The sequence below is a fragment of the Pleurodeles waltl genome, chromosome 10 (genome assembly GCF_031143425.1).
Source record: "Pleurodeles waltl isolate 20211129_DDA chromosome 10, aPleWal1.hap1.20221129, whole genome shotgun sequence".
Taxonomy (NCBI): Eukaryota; Metazoa; Chordata; class Amphibia; order Caudata; family Salamandridae; genus Pleurodeles; species Pleurodeles waltl.
This window is the reverse complement of record NC_090449.1, coordinates 913,219,653-913,240,116: the sequence shown is the minus strand read 5'-3', so window position 1 is coordinate 913,240,116 and position 20,464 is coordinate 913,219,653. Positions and strand designations below refer to the sequence as shown.

Below are 20,464 nucleotides of genomic sequence, written 5' to 3'. Positions count from 1 at the left end.
ACCTTATTGAAAGATAAATTAGTCGCCCTAAATATATATTTTTTTATTTTCGTATAGTTCAGCTTCGCAGATGCCTTGGATATCTTCTTGATGATTGTGGGTTTTATCTGCGCGCTCATCAATGGTGCTGCAGCGCCGTTTAGAGTCATCGTCTTTGGCTACATGATTGACAGTTTTACCGAGTGGAGTATTAGAAATTCTTCTGAAGGTAAACCTTTATGCATGAACAAGGCACCCTGTATTAACACCATCGTTCCTGTCAATGACGGTTTTGAAGTAATTAGCCATGTGTGGAACATAACACAAAATATGTATTGTATTCTTTTCAGTGAGCAGTTAATTATGTCAAAATTCATTTTAATTATTTTCTAACTTGAGTGCAAAGCTTGATTCCACTATCAGAAACACAGATCAACGTCCACTGTTATAAAAGTGTAAGTTATAAAATACAGAGCATACAGAGTATGAAGACATCTTCAAAAAATGACGACAAATGAAAGCACAAAACAAAATGAATAACAAACTGTTAAAGAAGCACTAACGGCAAAGACGTGTTTTATCCGACACCAATATGTGTGCCTACCTTAGACACATTCATTTGGTTTTCCAAAAGTGATGTTTAAATACAGAAATATCGTCCTACACTGTAAGATATTAATGCCCAACGAGTGTTTAAATGCTTGTCGTCATTTAAACGTATTGCTAAAATATCAATGAGAAAATTATGTTTGAATTCAAGGCATAGGTAGATAGACTGAGAAAAACAGAACATCTCTTATCATGTGTAATACTTGCAAGTAATATTTTTAATATTTATTGGTAATGACTCTCATTTTTTGAATTGCCCGATTGAGCTGGCCATGCTTTTTCTAATGTCCGAGAAGTTGTTAATACAATTTGAGCCTCCATGTGTTATGTTTCTGCTGACCAGGGTTTTGTGTGTTGTGCCAGCAATGGAAAACTGGACCTCATATGCCTCAAGGATACCAAATAAATAGGTTAGATAGGCTAAAATATGCTAAGCAATGAAGCCCAAATTCAAAGGAGGTCACATGAAGACTATGGCTAAATACAATGTCATATGAGACATGATGCCCAGCCAGAGTGTTAAAGTAAAATACACGATGGGAAATCTAAAAATATTAATACACCACACTGCTAAAATCTACTGTTCACAAACACTGTAATGTTCAATAGATCACTTTCTACAACATTTAATAAACGTAGAGTTTTATAATCATAAACAATCAGCCATTGTTTCCCCATAAGGTTTGTTCACTGTAGAAAACTCTGAAAACACCAGAGTATTTACATACAGGGAGTGCAGAATTATTAGGCAAATGAGTATTTTGACCACATCATCCTCTTTATGCATGTTGTCTTACTCCAAGCTGTATAGGCTCGAAAGCCTACTACCAATTAAGCATATTAGGTGATGTGCATCTCTGTAATGAGAAGGGGTGTGGTCTAATGACATCAACACCCTATATCAGGTGTGCATAATTATTAGGCAACTTCCTTTCCTTTGGCAAAATGGGTCAAAAGAAGGACTTGACAGGCTCAGAAAAGTCAAAAATAGTGAGATATCTTGCAGAGGGATGCAGCACTCTTAAAATTGCAAAGCTTCTGAAGCGTGATCATCGAACAATCAAGCGTTTCATTCAAAATAGTCAACAGGGTCGCAAGAAGCGTGTGGAAAAACCAAGGCGCAAAATAACTGCCCATGAACTGAGAAAAGTCAAGCGTGCAGCTGCCACGATGCCACTTGCCACCAGTTTGGCCATATTTCAGAGCTGCAACATCACTGGAGTGCCCAAAAGCACAAGGTGTGCAATACTCAGAGACATGGCCAAGGTAAGAAAGGCTGAAAGACGACCACCACTGAACAAGACACACAAGCTGAAACGTCAAGACTGGGCCAAGAAATATCTCAAGACTGATTTTTATAAGGTTTTATGGACTGATGAAATGAGAGTGAGTCTTGATGGGCCAGATGGATGGGCCCGTGGCTGGATTGGTAAAGGGCAGAGAGCTCCAGTCCGACTCAGACGCCAGCAAGGTGGAGGTGGAGTACTGGTTTGGGCTGGTATCATCAAAGATGAGCTTGTGGGGCCTTTTCGGGTTGAGGATGGAGTCAAGCTCAACTCCCAGTCCTACTGCCAGTTCCTGGAAGACACCTTCTTCAAGCAGTGGTACAGGAAGAAGTCTGCATCCTTCAAGAAAAACATGATTTTCATGCAGGACAATGCTCCATCACACGCGTCCAAGTACTCCACAGCGTGGCTGGCAAGAAAGGGTATAAAAGAAGGAAATCTAATGACATGGCCTCCTTGTTCACCTGATCTGAACCCCATTGAGAACCTGTGGTCCATCATCAAATGTGAGATTTACAAGGAGGGAAAACAGTACACCTCTCTGAACAGTGTCTGGGAGGCTGTGGTTGCTGCTGCACGCAATGTTGATGGTGAACAGATCAAAACACTGACAGAATCCATGGATGGCAGGCTTTTGAGTGTCCTTGCAAAGAAAGGTGGCTATATTGGTCACTGATTTGTTTTTGTTTTGTTTTTGAATGTCAGAAATGTATATTTGTGAATGTTGAGATGTTATATTGGTTTCACTGGTAATAATAAATAATTGAAATGGGTATATATTTTTTTTTGTTAAGTTGCCTAATAATTATGCACAGTAATAGTCACCTGCACACACAGATATCCCCCTAACATAGCTAAAACTAAAAACAAACTGAAAACTACTTCCAAAAATATTCAGCTTTGATATTAATGAGTTTTTTGGGTTCATTGAGAACATGGTTGTTGTTCAATAATAAAATTAATCCTCAAAAATACAACTTGCCTAATAATTCTGCACTCCCTGTAATTCAACATATGAGTCCATGCAGCAGACCAATAAATACATTAGTGAATGACTTTGTAAGTGCCTAAGAGTGATTAACCATCAAATCTACACCCAAACAGATGACCGATTATGGTAGTTTGTCCAGGCCAAGCCATAACACAAAATGCTAAATTCTCATTTAATACAAACTTAGAAAACAACCTTAATATAAATATGTTTTTTGATTCCTGGTGTTCAGGGCCAGTGTGCTTGCCGAGTGGAACAGCTATGCTAGGACTTACCAGTCATTCTTAAAATCATCAAACTCCACTAGCCATTGGAGTTTCTAGCACTTGACAGGATTGGGAATTGTTAGACCTGACAGCCTTGGGGCGGCCTTCCTCCAAACATTTTGGCTCTGATTTATACTTTTTGTGCGCCACATTAGCATCATGTCTTGATGCAAAAGCGGCACAAATGTTCAAAATACAATTGTATTTTGTAAGTCTGTGCCGCTTTTGCGTCAAAACATGACGCTAATGTGGCGCACAAAAAGTATAAATCAGGGCCTTTGCTTGCCTCAACTTTTTGTTGCTTTCTTTTTGTTGGCCTTAGGACCCTAAGGGCCAGATGCACGTACCTTTTCATCTTGCCACAAATGGCCTGGTTTTCAGAATCGGCCCATTTGCGACAAGAAAAAAGCGTTTTGGTATGTACAGACCCTATTTTGGGATTCGGTAATCTATTTATCGAATCGCAAAATAGATTTGCAAGTTGCAATTAGGAAGGGGCCTTCCCTTCCTAATTGTAAGTCGCAGTACCATGTAGGAGTGATTTGTGACCGTGAATGTGGTCATAAAACAATCGCAGTTAGCATCAATTTCAAATTGGTGCTGACCCATTCGCAAATGGGAAGGGGGCCCATGGGACCCCTTCCCCTTTGTGAATGGTAGCGAAAATATTTTTTCAGAGTAGGCAGTAGTCCCACAGACCACTGCCTGCTCTGAAAAAATGAAAAATGAAAAAAAAAAAAAAAATTTAATTTTGGAATGCATCCCATTTTCCTCTAAGGAAAACGGGCTGCATTTAAAAAAAGACTGGTTTATTTAAAAGCAGTCATAGACATGGTGGGATGCTGTCTTGCGACTTAACTCATGAATATTTATGAGGTAGGTAATTTGCGACCCCATTGGGAATTGCAAACAGTGCCATGGACACTGTTGTACATCAGGGTTTGCGAGTCGCAAAACCTAATATTCGTACATGTGGCCCTAAGCACTTTACTGCTGATAACCAGTGCTACCCTCTCTCCATAAAACATGGTTTGATTGGCATGTACCCAATTAGCATATTTAATTTACTTATAAGTCCCTAGTAAAGTGTGGTATGTGTGCCCTGGGCCTGTGTAGTAAATGTCACCAGTGGGCCTGCAGCACTGCTTTCACTACCGTCTTAAGTAGCATTTAAAATATGTCCTAGAAATGCCATTGCAGTCTGAATGCAGTGTTACACTGCCATGTCAATTTGGCATTTAAAACATCTTGCAAAGCCTTAAACACCCATTTTATTACATTGAGTCACTCCTAAGGTAGCCCATAAGGCAAGGTATATACTTTTAAGTTTTATATGTCCTGGTCGTGAAAAAGTCTCAAATTTGTTTTTTACACTACTGTGAGGCCTACTCCTTAAATGGGATAACATTGGGGATTCCTTATTACATTTAATAAGCTGTAATTACTGATTGGGAGGGGGTAGACCTGTCATGTTTAGTACCAATGGAATTGTAATAATAAATCCTTTTAAATGGTAAAGTCACAGTTATTGCTACAATTTTGAGAATGTCATTTATAGAAAGTTAACAAACATAAATGATGGATGGAATGCAGAACCAATCAAGCATTCACCCCCAGTCACAGATCTGGGTTTAATCCATCTTTATTTTCCATGCCATGCCACCAGATTCAAGCTAGCCTTGCTCAGGAGGGGTGATACCCCAAAACCAGTCCCAGTGAAGACCTGGCCTGGCAACTTGGGCTGGACTGTTCCCAGGGGGAAAAGGTCAATAATAAATTGCATACAGCTGGGTCCAAACTGGAATGGCATGGCAAGCAAAAAAACTGATGGGTTAAGCCCAGATCTGTGACTGGGATGAATGTTTGATTTGTTCCACATTCTGTCCTTCATCTGTTCTGTTTGCTTTTGTTGGAGGTGGGAAGGGTATATCCAGACGGGGGCCCTGTGCTTGTTATGTCACCAGATTCAAGCTAGCTGGGCTGAGGAGGGGTGATACCCCAAAACTGGTCCCAGGATTCTTTTTTCTGGTCCAGGCAGGACCTGGCCTGGCAGTTCGGGCTGGACTGTTACCATGGGGAAACTGATGGATTAAACCCAGATCTGTGACCAGGGTGAATGTTTGAATTGTTCAAAACTCTGTCCATCTACTGTTCTTTTTGCTTTTGTCACCCTAAGTGGGAAGGGTATGCCCAGATATGGGACCCATGCTTGCTATGCCACCAGTCCCAGGATGCTTGTTCCGGGTCCAGGGAGGACCTGGCCTGGCAGCTCAGGCTGGACTGTTCCCATACGGAACAGGACCAAGACTGATTTGCATACGTCTGGGTCCAAACTGGAATTGCATGGCAAGCAAAAAAACTGATGAATTAAACCCAGATCTGTAACGGGGTGAATGTTTGATTTGTTCCACATTCCATCCATCATCTGTTCTTTCTATTTTTAGAAAGTTGGCATTTTGTTGCTCTTACCCTGGTGTGTCTGACGCCTGTCTCCAATACATGTCTGGATTGAGTGATAGCTGGGCCTCTAGAAAGCCACACACAAAGGGAGCCTAGGTGTAACTGATGTGCCATCCACATCCTGATGAACCATTCTCGGCAGGTAGTAAGGACCTGGCCTCAGCCTGAATAGGCTGTGTCCTGTCCCCACACAAAGGACTGATTAATCTCCTGTAGCAAGCATGCAGGCATTACAGCAAGGGAGGTCCTCTGTGCACGCCAAAGTACTACTTACTTTGAAATTTCCCCAACTTCAAAGACACCACTGGGTATAAGAATTGGACTTCGGACCCTATCAACTCTGTACACGTCTGGACTTGTGGATACTCTGCCAGGAAGAAGGACTGCTGTGTTGCTACAAGAACCGCTATCCTACTGAATGCTACTCTGGAAGGACTGCTTTCTTGCTGTGCTGCTGACCTTCTAACTGCTGCCCTTTTTGCCTGGTAGAGCAGAACTAGACCCACAACACTGAACCCATAACCAGTGTGACTACAAGGGCTTGCTGTATTGCCTCCAGTTCTTCTGAAGACTCAGGGACAAAAAAGCTCCTCACCTACAGCACCTGGACTCTGCCTTCTGTGAGTCTTGCCCTGCTAAGTGATACTAATCCAATCCTAGTCCCTTGGAAGTGGGAATAAAGTGCTGCTCCAGTCCAAAATCCACACAACAATGCCATTGTGCTGCTAGGAACTGGCGCACCTGCATCAATGCCGACACATTGTCACTGCTGTAAGGATAAAGGACACTGCATCACCATCGACAGGAGCACATGAGGATTAGGAACATGACATTGACAACTATGCAATGCATCACCTCCATTCTTGATGCATCTCCGGCTCTGCATAGCTTGGAGGCCACGCATTGCCTACATCTTAGCGATCACCCCAATGCATCACCTCCTTTGCTTCTCGCATCGACCCAACTCTGAACCAAGGTACTGTTTTCAGCATGCCAAGAATGGTCCCTGTATCCGACCGAAGCTCCATCCCAGTAGGCCCAACTTTTCAGATTTGACTCAGTCTAATGTGACCAGATAACTAAGTACTACATATACATTTATTCTTCAAAAATTCATATCGCAACTTCTACTTCTTTAATTTTTGCAGTTTTGGTCTTGTTTTATTTATTAAATTAAGGTCTATTTTTCTAGCCAGTGGTGGTATTGTTTTGTGTGATTTTTTCACTATTTTACTGTTTGATGTGTTTCACAAATACTTTAAACATTGCCTCTAAAGTTAAGCCTAACTGCTTTATTCCAAGCTACCAAGGGTGAGCACAGGTTAATTTAGGATGTTTGTGACTTACACTGACTAGGACTATGGTTCCTGCTTGGACAGGGTCCATACCTCTGCCAACCAGAAAACCAATTTCTAACAGTAGCACATTTAAATGTATAGCCCTTGAACTATGGTCGGGTGAAATTTGGTAATATTTCCTAGTGTCTCTTTAGCTCATAAAGCTTGGATTTCTTGTGAGTCTTAAAGACTGCAGTCAGCAGCTCAAAGTGCTTTAGATAAAAGAACATGAAGAATTGCAAATGAATGTTGTCAAGGTGAGCTCTGACTTTTCATTGCAAATCTGAGAGTTAAGCTACAAGAAAAAAGAACCCACACAGTACTTTCAAGAGCTATTCTTTAACATGGAATATACTTGGGCAAACACAGCACATGTGTGCTGGGCGGGTTCACAGGTGGTAAAGTTGTGGAACCCCAAATGTGGTTCAGGTAAAATCTTCTTTCAGCCAAAGTGCCTGATCAAAGGCTTGTGATCATGTCACACCAGACATTATGCTGCTGAGTGAAATGATTGTGTAAGGGGGATCTATTTACACAGACAAAACAAGGACATTTTCATTCTATGCAGTATTCTTAGAAAGAAGAGACAGCACTCCAAGAGGTTCATCTGCATTCTCCAGATCCTGTCCATTATACTCCAGCTTCTGGTAAATGATAAGCAGAGCCTCTGGGTGCTCTGGCCAACTTCTCTGTTTCCTTATAGAAAAGGGGGTCCATTGTCTCGAGACAGACACTAAAGGACAGTCTAGGGCATTGCTCTGTCAGGGGTTTATTCCTAGTCATACGTAGATTGTCAGTGTGCAGCCTGTTGTACCAGTATGCATGTTTGTTTATGGTACAGCTCTCCAGGAGGTGAACTCCAGCTTATTCATGGCAGATGGTCAGCTTTAGACCACTACCAATAAAAACCATTGCAATATGGACAATCGGATGACGCTTGGCGTGGCATCTTGAAAGTAAAATGTGTATCTGGGTGGTGTTGGCTTGTTCTGCTCCCAGCCCTCCTTAAAGGGCTGAGAAGCTGCTTGCCACCACACCAAAGAAACACCTTAAGAGATCTATTATGGCAGGAAAATGTGATTAATTTACCCAAACAATTTATGAAAAGAAGAGGTGAGTGTAAGAAAAGGGGAATAGGCTTACCCTACTTTATGTTAATGAGAATAGCATTCGTGCCCCACACTAAGTTCACCATTTATACAACCAGATGTTCATGATGATATAGATGTAATGTAGCACCTAAGGAGTTTCTCAAATGTGTCCAGAATCATTCATTTATGCAAGTGGCAGTGTTTCAAATCAGCATTCTGTTCACATTTTTCCATTAAATGAAGGAATAAACAAATTGCTAGAGATGCTTGTAGACAGCTACTTGCAGCCACAAAATAAATAAATAAACACAAATTTATAGGAAATTGCCTTTGGTATACATGCAGATTTTATCATTATCTGTTTTTGCTGTCTGTACCTCTCTGTGCATTTTAACCCTGCTAACCAGTTGTAATGTGCTTGTGCTGTCCTTTTCAGAATTGTCAAATTGACCTAGGTGGAGTTTCAACAAACTTCTGTTGTCTAATCACAATTTGGTTGCAGCAATTCAACTGTTTGTGACAGAATGCTTTCAATTTAATATGGAATCTGTCCTTCTTTCCTTGGTGTGGGATGTATCTATGGTGGATGTAGGAAAGTAGACACTTTCTAGCTTGGTTATCCCACTTTTGGCCTGTTTGCCAGTGTGTTTAACCATGTCTACTGGGATCCTGCTAACCAGGACCCCAGTAGTTATGCTCTCTCTCTTAAATGTAGTTGTTGGCTACTGAAATCACAGTATTTCACCCACAATTGGCATATATTTTGCCACCCATGGGGAGCCCATGCACAGGCTTCTGCAGGACTGCCATTGCAGCCTGCCTGAAAAGGTGCAAGCACCCTTTCACTGCCAATTTCACTGCACCAGGTCACTTATAAGTCATCCCTATAGCAGGTCCTCCAGCCTTGAGGGCAGAGTGCAAAATACCTGTGTGTGAGGGCACACCTGAACTATCAGAGGTACCCCTTGAACTCCAGGACCATTTTCCCGGTCTTCGTGAGTACAAGGATGCCATTTTTTGTGTGTACTGGACATAGGCCACTACGTATGTCCAGCTACATAATTGTAACTCCAAACATAGGCATGTTTGGTATCAAACATGTTGTAATCATACCCCAAGGCTTTTGCACATTGGTTGTATGATTCCATGCACTCTGGGGGCTCCTTAATCCTTGTCCAAATACTGACAGCTCAACACTAGACATGTGCATAGGCCAGTCAAACAGTATTTCAGTTGGTGCTCAGTTTGGCCACTTTGTCAAGGATGCTCCTCCTGACCAATGAAGCAAGACGTTGTGCATCAATCCAGAATAGCTCAGCAGGTGCACAAAACCTCATAAAAGGGATAAATCTCACTGTTTTGAGGGGGTAACTGAATTAAATATATCAATTCACCCCCTTCTCTTTGAGCACATCTAATCCCATAGTCTATTTTACCACCTGCCAGCCATTACTCTTATCAAAAGCTGGATCATCATACTACATGTAACATCCATCACTGTCAGTAGCACCATTTTTTTTAACTAATCTAGGCAGGACAATCATATTTACATATCAAAGGCACAATCGTTATCATTGCAAACCATACATGTACTACATTGGAAACCTGTAACTCAACTGGGTGAGGATAAAGTGGAGCAAAGGGTAATGCATGTAAAAATATTGTGTTTTCCTTATTTATTTTTCTTTATTTAAAATTTTAAATCAGGAAAGGAAAACCCAGTCGAGGTATGTGGGGGGGGGAAGGCTCTCTACTCTGTGTGAAACCACATCCTTCAGAAAGAAGAAAGGTATATTGAAACATGACATAAATCTGTACACAGAAATACAATTTCTCTCCCTCTTGTCACTGCCCCATGCTTGCAGCATAAGCTTCTCTAATTATACTTGAAAAATAATAAGCAGTAATAAATTTGGAAATCAAACGTTAATGGTAATAGCCAACCATCATTGTATAGTCAAGTGTATAATCAATGCATCAAGTGTTATAATGTCAGTGTAACACAGGACATACATTCGGAAATTACATTGTAGATCTACTTATCATATTATATTAATATTTTGTTACTGTCCCTATATCTAAAGTCCCATCACTGAGGTATTTAATAAGTATGAACAAATAATTGCTATTGGATAGCTCTTCTAGTCACATATACTAGTACCATCTTAAACAGAAATCAGTACTAAAAAATAAATAGTATTGACACTCAATAACTGCGGAATATTCATACAAACTATTTGACCAAACAAATAGTAACCGAAAGGTCAGGAGTAAACAAATATTACACCCGTAAACAGTCAGTATTTTTTTAACACAGCATTGTATCCTATTATTCTCCGTCAACACACAGAATATTTGCATCGAGGCCAGAGGGGTTGGGACCATGCAGGCATCACCGCTTTCAGAAGTCACTTCCTCTTTCTCGTACAAGCGTGATGTTGTGAAATGAAGATATTCTTTTAAGATAAAATATGGGCAGGGCAGGGGGTGCACAGCAGTCTTTACTCAGTGGACACCGTCTACAGTTGTTGTGTGCTTATACTCTTGCATAGTCCAAAAACACAAAACAGGATGCAATTCATATTTGTCACCCTTATCATCAGAAGTATATTACTAATATGTGTACTGCAGTACTATATTGCACAGCTTAAGGTAGGAATAACTCTGTTCTAATATAGGTACGTTCAATAACCATAACCAGTATAGAAAGTATATAGTTGCATTCTACAAACTCATGAAGGCAGTTCATGTCACTGTACTTTATTATTATATATTAAGATGTACCCCCAAAACTCCCATAAATTATGAAAACATAAAACGGAACATAGACAGATGGATACAGAAAACTCATCTTCTCGTCCATGTTCTGAAATCTAGGAAAAAACGTGGAAAGAAAAATACTCCTCCTTTACCCAGTTGTATTAGTCATTGATATACACATATAAACATACACATACACACACACACACACATATATATATATATTTAAAAAAAAAATATATATATATATAAATTACATACATATATACACACACAAACACACACATATGTACACAGATACGTACATCCCTGCATCCCTGCATCCAGGGTGTATGAGATCATCATACAAACCTTAAAATTAACAGTATTCAAATACTTATTAGGCATCAACAATCAGCTGTACATTTATTTGTTATTTCCACTTCAAAAAACCAAGCTAAATCCACCACATTATTCCATCATCGTGTACACCACACTTATACTTTGTCATGGTGGGATATGTGGCATATTGCAACCATCCATGGCTTTGCACATGGAGCTGTGCCCAAAGTCTCTGGTGAGCTGAAATGGGGAAGGTAATCTTAACTGGCCAACTGATGCTGGCACCCCGCACATAAACAGAAAATGTGTGCCCAGAGCTGATCAGTGAATGTCGAGTCAAGCAGCGCTGCCCTGTGGATTATAAGTCTCCAACTACCAGTCTGTCCATGGTGGTAAACACCGCCATGGAAAGGATGGCGGTAAGGGGGACTTATGGGCCCCTGGGAGCCCCTGCACTGCCCATGTACTTGGCATTGGCAGTGCAGGGGCTCCCAGACACAGCCCCATCGCACATTTCACTGCCCGAATTGCTGCACATCAACATTGCCGCTGGCTCAATTATGAGCCGGCTGCAATGTTGATGTGACTTTTCCGCTGGGCCAGTAGACACTGTTTCCATCCGCTGGCCAGCACTGGTGGTATTGTGGCGCCCACAGCTTCAGTGGTCTTTTTGCAAGACTGCCGAAGTCGTCATGAGGGCCTAAATTTGTTCACTGTAAGAATCATGGCAACCTTTCCATGGGTCAAAATATTTTTTAATGTAATCCCTACATAAGAAAGTTCTTATTTGTTGTACACTATCAACAGTTGTACAGTAAAACACCCCCTGAGGATTTTAACCTGAAGTCACTGACAAATAATGAAGTCAGAAGCTTCGGTCTTATTATATGTGATGACAACACTTGAACTTACATTTTCTATAGTTTGTAAGCATGCTACAGCCATCTCTTGTCTACTTGCAAACCTTTCCCATACTTATTCTAGTGCCAAATGTTAGTGTAGTAAGTGCAGTAGTATTCACATATTTTGGGCCACTGTATCACTTTCTTACAATCCTCTCACAAATCTCTTGGTACAATAATGATAAACAATGTATCCAGATCCTTCCATAGCTGCCCTCCCATGGCTATTATTCTGTTTAACTCTGTACATTTGTATGCGAGGTGAAAGACTGTGTCATGTGATCTCAGGTGCGTGTTTGTATTGCTGAGCACCTCTTCCCACATCTTGGTGTTATGGATTGTGTGATGTGCAGCACTACGACAAAGGCTCCCATGCCACTGGAGAACCACTAAGGAAGCTGTGAGTCCCAGGATAGAGTGCTGGGGGTTGGAGCTACAAGATCCACAAAGGACTTGAAGGAAGGATGCCAACAAGCCTAGGCAGCTGCGAAAGACAGTGCATGGGGGTGCTGTCTTGTGTGGGGAGGCGAGGACTCATCTCCACCAAAGTTGGACAGTTGGGAAAGAGGACACTCGCAACCACTTCAGTCCACCAACCATGATGCAGGATCCATGCAGCTCACCAGGAGAGGGGATCCACGCAGCTGGTAGTTGTCGCAGTTGTTGGCTGCAGAAGCAAGGGAGTGACTCCTCCACCCCAAGGGAGATTCCTTCTTCATTCTGATGCAGGCTGAAAATGGGATGTCTTCAGAGGATGCACGACTGGGAAACTGTTGTAGTTGCTGGCTGGAGATACAATGTTGCAGCAGACATCTTGCTTCTTTGTAGCAGCTTGTAGGTTCCTGGAGGGTCCACATGCAGTTTCCTCAGTGAGAAGTCCAAGTGGAGGATGCATGGGATTCCTGTGTAAATCTTGCAATCTGAATCTGAGGAACCACCCAAAGGAGAGACCCTAAATAGCCCTGAAAGGGGGATTGGTCACCTAACCAGGTAAGCACCTATAAGGGGAGGGCTCTGCTGTCATCTGCTGGCACTGGCCACTCAGATGCTCCCAGAGTTCCCTCCTAACCTTGAATACAAGATGGCAAACCCCAAGGATCCTCTGGAGGAGCTCTGAGCACCACTCCTAGGGTGGTGATGGGCAAGGGAGTGGGCACTCCCCTTTTCTTTGTCCAGTTTCGTGCCAGAGCAGGGACTGGGTGACCCTGAACTTGTGTAGACTGGTTTATACAAGGAGGGCACCAAATGTGCCTGTCAAAGCATTTCCAGTGGCTTGGGAAAGCTACCTCTCCCCAAAAAAATCCTTTGTTCTACCCTCCTGGGCTCGAGCTTTCTGAGCAATAGGAGGGCAGACACCTGTCTGTGAGGTGGCAGCAGCTGGGGCTGCCTGAAAAACCCCCGAAGGGTGAAATGGCAATACTGGAAGTCCTCTAAGGAGCCCCCAGAGTTCATGAAATCATACAACCAATGCTTGCCAAAGCCTTGGGGTAAGATTCCAACATGTTTGGAGTTACCATTATGTAGCTGGACATAGGTAGTGAACTATAGCCCTCATTACAACCCTGGCGGTAAATTCCACTTTCCGCCGTGCTGAAGACCGCCAACATACTGATGCGGCGGTGGAAATCCGCTACAGGAATTACGACCCACAGCTCGTAATCTGCCACAACACAGACACCCACACAAGTCCACCACACCAAAGGTCAGTGATAAACGGGCTATAACAAAACCCACACCGTCACGCCATCAAGAATACGCCCACACTATCACGACCCACGAATCAACGCGGCGGTCTTTCAACTGCGGTAATCCATTGGCGGTACACACCACTGTGCTCAAAATGCACACACACTTATAAAACACAACCACATTGGACAATTCTGAATACACACACCTGATACACATACACACACCACACCCACACAACCAATCCAATATAACGCACATACCCACATTACCCACAAACCCTTACAACCATAAATATGGAAGAAGGCCAGAGAGAGAGATTAGCTAATACAACACCGGCATCCACAGTCACACAACACCATCACCCATACAACATCTATGCACCTCAAACAACACACACCAACACATCCCCCACACATCACAACAGACAGCACCTCACACATCACCCACACCACATCATGGCACCTCAAAGACACCCCAGGTTTCCAGAGGAGGAGCTCAGGGTCATGGTGGAGGAAATCATCCGGGTAGAGCCACAGCTATTCGGATCACAGGTGCAGCAGACATCCATTGCAAGGAAGATGGAGCTATGGCGTAGAATTGTCGACAGGGTCAACGCAGTGGGACAGCATCCAAGAACACAGGATGACATCAGGAAGAGGTGGAATGACCTATGGGGGAAGGTATGTTCCGTGGTATCCAGACACCACATTGCTGTACAGAGGACTGGCGGTGGACCCCGACCTCCTCCCCCACAACTAACAACATAGGAGGAGCAAGTCTTGGCAATAATGCATCCTCAGTGCCTCGCAGAGTAGCAGAAGGACTGGACTCTGGTAAGTCATATCTTAACTACTTCATCCCCCCCGCCCCACCTGCATGCCATCACATACTCCCACTGTTACCCTCACCCCCATCCCACCATCATCTCCATATGTCCCACTATCACAACCCACGCATCCCAATACCAAGGCCGTGCATGCAACACCTATGCATGGATCACCGTCACCAAAGCATGTCCAGTACAGAATCCCACACAGACCCCAAACCAACTATCACAAAAGGGCTAACACAATGACGCAAGCACAGGAGTAGAGGGTACCTCACCCAATGCACAAGATGGCACACACAGATACTTAAACTATGCATTTACACCCCAACAGGACCCCTACCCAACGTCACCGGACTGGAGGTACCAGACATATCCAGTCCCCCCACAGAAGAGGCCCACAGTGATGACAGCAGCTCTGCACGCCTGGATCAAGATGACCAGCCCGGCTCATCAGGGACCTCAGGACAGTCGGTTCTCCTGACACATTCCCACACCACCACAGAAGCTCCCCCCTCAGGAAACACCGCCACAGCACCCACAAAGTGGGCCCATCCCTCTGTCCCTAGGACACATCAATCAGCAGTGTGTCCATCACTACAGGGACCTAAGGCAAACCCACCAACCCAAGACAATCAGGGACCTGGGGTCAGTGGCAGTGGGCACACGGTTCAGGAGACCGAGGCACAGGATAACAAGGAAGCTGGGAGGACTGCTGTGCGACAGGGAGAGGACAGGCCCAGGGAACCGACACTCCATGAGGCATTCTCCAACATCATGGGAGCATACCACCATTCCCAGGGGACCATGGGCAAGGTACTGGCCAAGTTTCAGGAGACCCAGCGGCTGCAGGAGGAACACTACCTGGGGATCAGGGAGGACTTAAAGTCCATTAACACCACCCTGGTCACCATTGCAGGGGTGCTGGCAGACCTTGTAAACACCATGAGGGACACAGTGGCACACAAACTGGCCCCTGACACTAGCCTGGATGATGAACAGCCCTCCACCTTTGCCAGCGCTAGTGGACAGGAGGCACCGCCACAGGACCAACAGGCCATCAGCACCCCACCCCCTGCAGGAGAACTACCCTGCACACGGTCCCTGAGTTCCAGGAACAAGACAGAGAACATTGCCAAGACCCCCACCAGGAAATAAGACCCTCCTGAATGTCACCCTTCTGTCCCACTTTGCCACCCTGTCCACCTTAAACTGCCATAGCTCCACTTCCTATGCCCCATTGGACAATGCACCTGTGAGACCAAGAGACTGGACTCTGCCATGGACATTCCTCCACCATCGCCCCAGCCCATTTGACACCCCCCTCCACTTATTTGCACAGAAATAAACACCCTTGAATCACAAAACAATCTGGAGTCAGTCTGTGCTTTCATAAATGTGTAATTTCAAAATTTTGTGAATATAGCAATGTCAATGTACTTGTTCACATACCAATGTTACACAGCTGTAGGCCAGGAGTAAACATAGCAGAGGGCACAAATAGGGACCCAGATCTGTGAAATGGGAAGCCAAAGTGACAAGTCAGGGTCCACACAGAGAGTGAAAAAAGGCAGACTTATGCTAGGTCCTACAATAGTATGAGATGTGGGAAGCAGTTCCATCTTCTTACCTGTGTCTCACTGGAAGTATTGCATGATGATGTTGTTTCGGTTGTCTACATCTTCTTCTTCACTGTCCACAGGCTCCACAGCTGCCACAAGACCACCATCAGGCCCATCCTCCTGCAGAAAAGGCACCTGGCATCGCAAAGCCAGGTTGTGCAACATACAGTAGGCCACGATGATCTGGCACACCTTCTTCGGTGAGTAGTATAGGGATCCACCTGTCAGATGGAGGCATCGGTATCTGCCCTTCAGGAGGCCGAAGGCGTGCTCCATTATCCTCCGAGTTCACCCTTGTGCTTCATTGTAGTGTTCCTCTGCCCTTGTCCTGGGATTCCTCACTGGGGTCAGTGGCCATGACAGGTTGGGGTAACCAGAGTCACCTGCAAATATAGAGGGACAACTGTTAGACATACTCAAAACATTAAGGAATCTCCCATACCCAGACACCAAATGAAACAGTATGGGGCCTTTAGGCTCACCTATTAGCCACACACGGTGCCTCTAGCGTTGGCCCATCACATAAGGGATGCTACTATTCCCCAAAATGTAAGCGTCATGTACTGAGACAGGATACTTGGCATTCACATGGGAGATGTACTGGTCTGCCAAACACACCATCTGCACATTCATTGAATGGTAGCTTTTCCGGTTTCCGTACACCTGTTCATTCCTGGGGGGGGACAAATGCCACATGTGTACAATCAATGGCACCAATGATGTTGGGGATATGTCCCAGGGCACAGAAGTTACCTTTCACTGTGGGTAAATCCTCCACTTGAGGAAAAACAATGTAGCTGCGCATGTGTTTCAGCAGGGCAGACAACACTCTGGACAACACGTTAGAGAACACTGGCTGGGACATCCCTGATGCCATGGCCACTGTTCTTTGAAAAGACCCACTGACCAGGAAATGGAGCACAGACAGGACCTGCACTAGAGGGGGTATTCCTGTGGGATGGCGGATAGCTGAAATCATGTCTGGCTCCAACTGGGCACACAGTTCCTGGACTGTTGCATGATCAAGTCTGTAAGTGATAATTATGTGTCTCTCTTCCATTGTCGACAGGTCCACCAGGGGTCTGTACACCGGAGGATGCCACCATCTCATCACCTGCCTGAGCGGACGTGCCCTATGGAGGAGAACGGTGAGCAGGGGGTCATACAACACTTAGGTATCACAATGTTTTTTTGCAAAACCGTCACAATTTCTCCATGTGCCTTTGTCTGTCCTTATTCCTGGCCTAAATATGTGTGATGCAGTTATTTGGCCTGTCATGTGGCCCCCTGAAATGGCAGCTGCCTGACCTGTAAGGTGGCACAAGGGGAAATGAGGTAACTGCACTGGCGTTGTACACCGTCGCGGTAGGCGGTCGAAGACCGCGGCACAATTCAGCATTGGTTAACATTGGGCCCTATCGGTTCCAGGAGCCAATGACGATGTGCGCCGGTGGTGACGGTACGCACCGCTGCAGACGTGGCCGCCATTTTCTAACTGTTCACTCACTTGATACCTGACCTTCAACAGGAGAGGACCTACACTGCAGGTGCTGCTGTAACCTGTGTCTGGAAGCGAGGATGGCCACAGTGTCTGGGGAAAGGGCCCCTGCCTTCACTTTGGAGGAGTTGGAGAAACTAATGGATGGGGTCCTCCCCCAGTACACGCAACTGTACGGTCCTCCATACAAACAGGTGAGTACACTGTGAGCATGGTGGATGGCACATGATTGTATGGAGTGTCGTGGATGGAAGAGGGAGGGGAGGGGGACAGGCCAGCATGTGAGGATAGTGTGTGTGTATGTATGTCTGGGCCAGGGTGGGAGGTTTTTAGACAATACATGAGAAGAACTGTACGGGATAGTAACATCCATTCTTACTTCACTTTTCCTCTCGGTCAGCGCCCACCAGAAGGAGGTGAGGTGTGCCATCGCCAAGGAAGTGCGGACCCTGGGGGTCTACCATAGACGGAGCACCCACTGCCGGAAAAGATGGGAGGACCTGCGCCGCTGGAGCAAGAAGACGGCGGAGGCCCAGCTGGGGATGCCCTCCCAACATGGAAGGGGTGCCCATCGCACCATGACCCCCCTGATATACCGTATCCTGGTGGTGGCATATCTGGAATTGGATGGGTGCTTGAGGGCATCACAGCAGCCACAAGGGGGTGAGTACACTCTCATTCAGCTGACTCTGCACGCTTGACGAGGTGTCTGGGTCGGGGAGGTGGCCTGTGGGTTCTCCTAGGCAAGGGAATACGTGCAAAGGTAGATCCATTGTTTTGCAGCCTCATTTCCAGTCCAACCCCAAAGGTGGTATTTGTCCTCTACACCTAGTCAGGCTCCCATGGGTGCCAGCTGTGCATGAAATGGGTCTAGACAGATTCCCCCTTGGGCATGTGCTTTTCCCCTGCACTGTTAGTGCATAGCTTAGTGCACAGGGCTGCTCCCTGTGCGTTGTGTCCGCCAATGGCAGTGGTGTTGCATGCACTGACCATGTGTATCTTCTGTCTCCCCCCCCTTTTTGTTTTGTCACCCTGTTCTTGCGTGCATTAGCATCATCTGGCAGAGGAGCAGTGGCACCGGAGCAGGAGGGAGCTGCATCCCACATGGCCCTGGAGGGTGAAGTGACAGAGTCTGAAGGCACCAGTGGGACGGAAAGTGAGGGGAGCTCTACGGCGGGGACAGGAGCATACACCAGCGGCATCGACTCCTCCTCTGATGGGAGCTCCCTTGTGGTGCCCACTGAATCAACAGGTACAGCCGCCACCCCCACTACCAGCACCGCCCTTCCAGCATCCCCTTAGCGTGTGTACCGTGCCCGCTCACCCAGGAGGGTGGGCATTTCCTTCGCCCCAGGCACCTCAGGCCCTGCCCCAGTCAGCCCTGCTGCCCTCAGTGAGGAGGCTATTGACCTCCTGAGATACCTCACTGTTGGGCAAGCTACCATTTTCAATGCCATCCAGGTTGTTGAGAGGCATTTGCAGCAAACAAATGCATACCTGGAGGGCATCATTCTGGGCAGGCGGCCCAACAGAGAGCATTTCAGGCTCTGGCCACAGCACTGATGGCAGCCATTGACCCTGTGTCCAGCCTCCGCCCTCCAACTTCCTCAACTCAGACCCAATCTCCTGTACCTCAGCCTATCCCAAGCACACCATCTGACCAGCATGCACACTCATCAACACACAAGAGTGGACATGGCAAACATAAGCACCACACATCCCACAGGCACTCACACAAGCACCATCCCCATGCAGACACAGCAACATCCACTTCTTCCACTGTGCCCCCCTCCTCCACATCCTCCTCCTCCCTCCCTGTCTCATCTCCACTCACACCTGCATGCACTACATCCTCAGCCACTACCCCCATCATCAACACGCCCATCACCACACACTGCTCACATGCACTCACCACCCCACTACCATTCACACATCCCCTGTGTCCTCTTCCAGTGTGTCTGTGAGCCCTCCTCCCAAAGTACACAAATGCAGGCACACACCCACCCAACATCCATCCACCTCACAACAGCCTCCGGCCCATGCACCTTCAACCAAATTCAGCAAACGTACACCTCCTACAACCACTACCTCTTCCTCCACTCCCAAACCCCTCCATCTTCCCGTCCCTAAGAAACTTTTCCAGGCTAACATTGACCTCTTCCCTACACCTCCCCCTCCATCCTTCCCCTAGGGCCAGACTGCCCAGGTCCCAGCCCAGCACCTCAGCCACAAAATCCCCAAGCACAGTGGTCCCAGCAACTTCGGTCTCATCGCGGGTGCCACCCATTAGGGCTGCCAGTGTGCCACCTAGCGAGGCCAAGGAGCAGGCCATTCCGCCACCTGCCAAGGTGAAGAAGGTGCCCACATGCCGGAGGGAGAAGCCACACCTACCAGCAAGCAAGGGCTCCTCCAACCCAAAAGGGGACAGTGGCAAGACACCAGCAGCAACTTCAAAGAGGAGAAGTGACACAAGCCGAAGAGCAGGTCAGGACAGGGCACGGTGGCTCCAACTGAGGGACCAGAGTCACCCCTTCTGTCAACCACCACACCAACCTGTATGGCGTTGGACACCAGCACCGCCACCTGCACTGCCACCAGCACTGCCACCTGCACGTCTACTGCCTCAGCAACAGTCCCCAGCATCATCCCCAGTGGGCAGCCATCCGAGGCTGCAGGAGATGTACTGCTGTGTCCCTCAACAAGTGCAGACACATGCACCACCGCCTACACCTCTGCCACAGACACCGCCACAACCACGGCCACCAGCCCCGCGACATCTCAGACAGTGCCACCACAGCTGACATGGCAATCATCCCCAGTGGGCAGC

General features: G+C 46.0%; 1 protein-coding gene across 1 annotated transcript in view; it reads left to right on the top strand.

Annotated features, from left to right (window-relative positions):
* LOC138262020 (ATP-dependent translocase ABCB1-like) overlaps positions 1-20,464 on the top strand; it is a 1,142,744-nt gene that overhangs the window by 128,036 nt on the left and 994,244 nt on the right. The window contains exon 5 of the mRNA XM_069211672.1: positions 58-208. Coding sequence (XP_069067773.1) covers positions 58-208 — 151 coding nt within the window. The remainder of the gene's footprint in view (positions 1-57; positions 209-20,464) is intronic.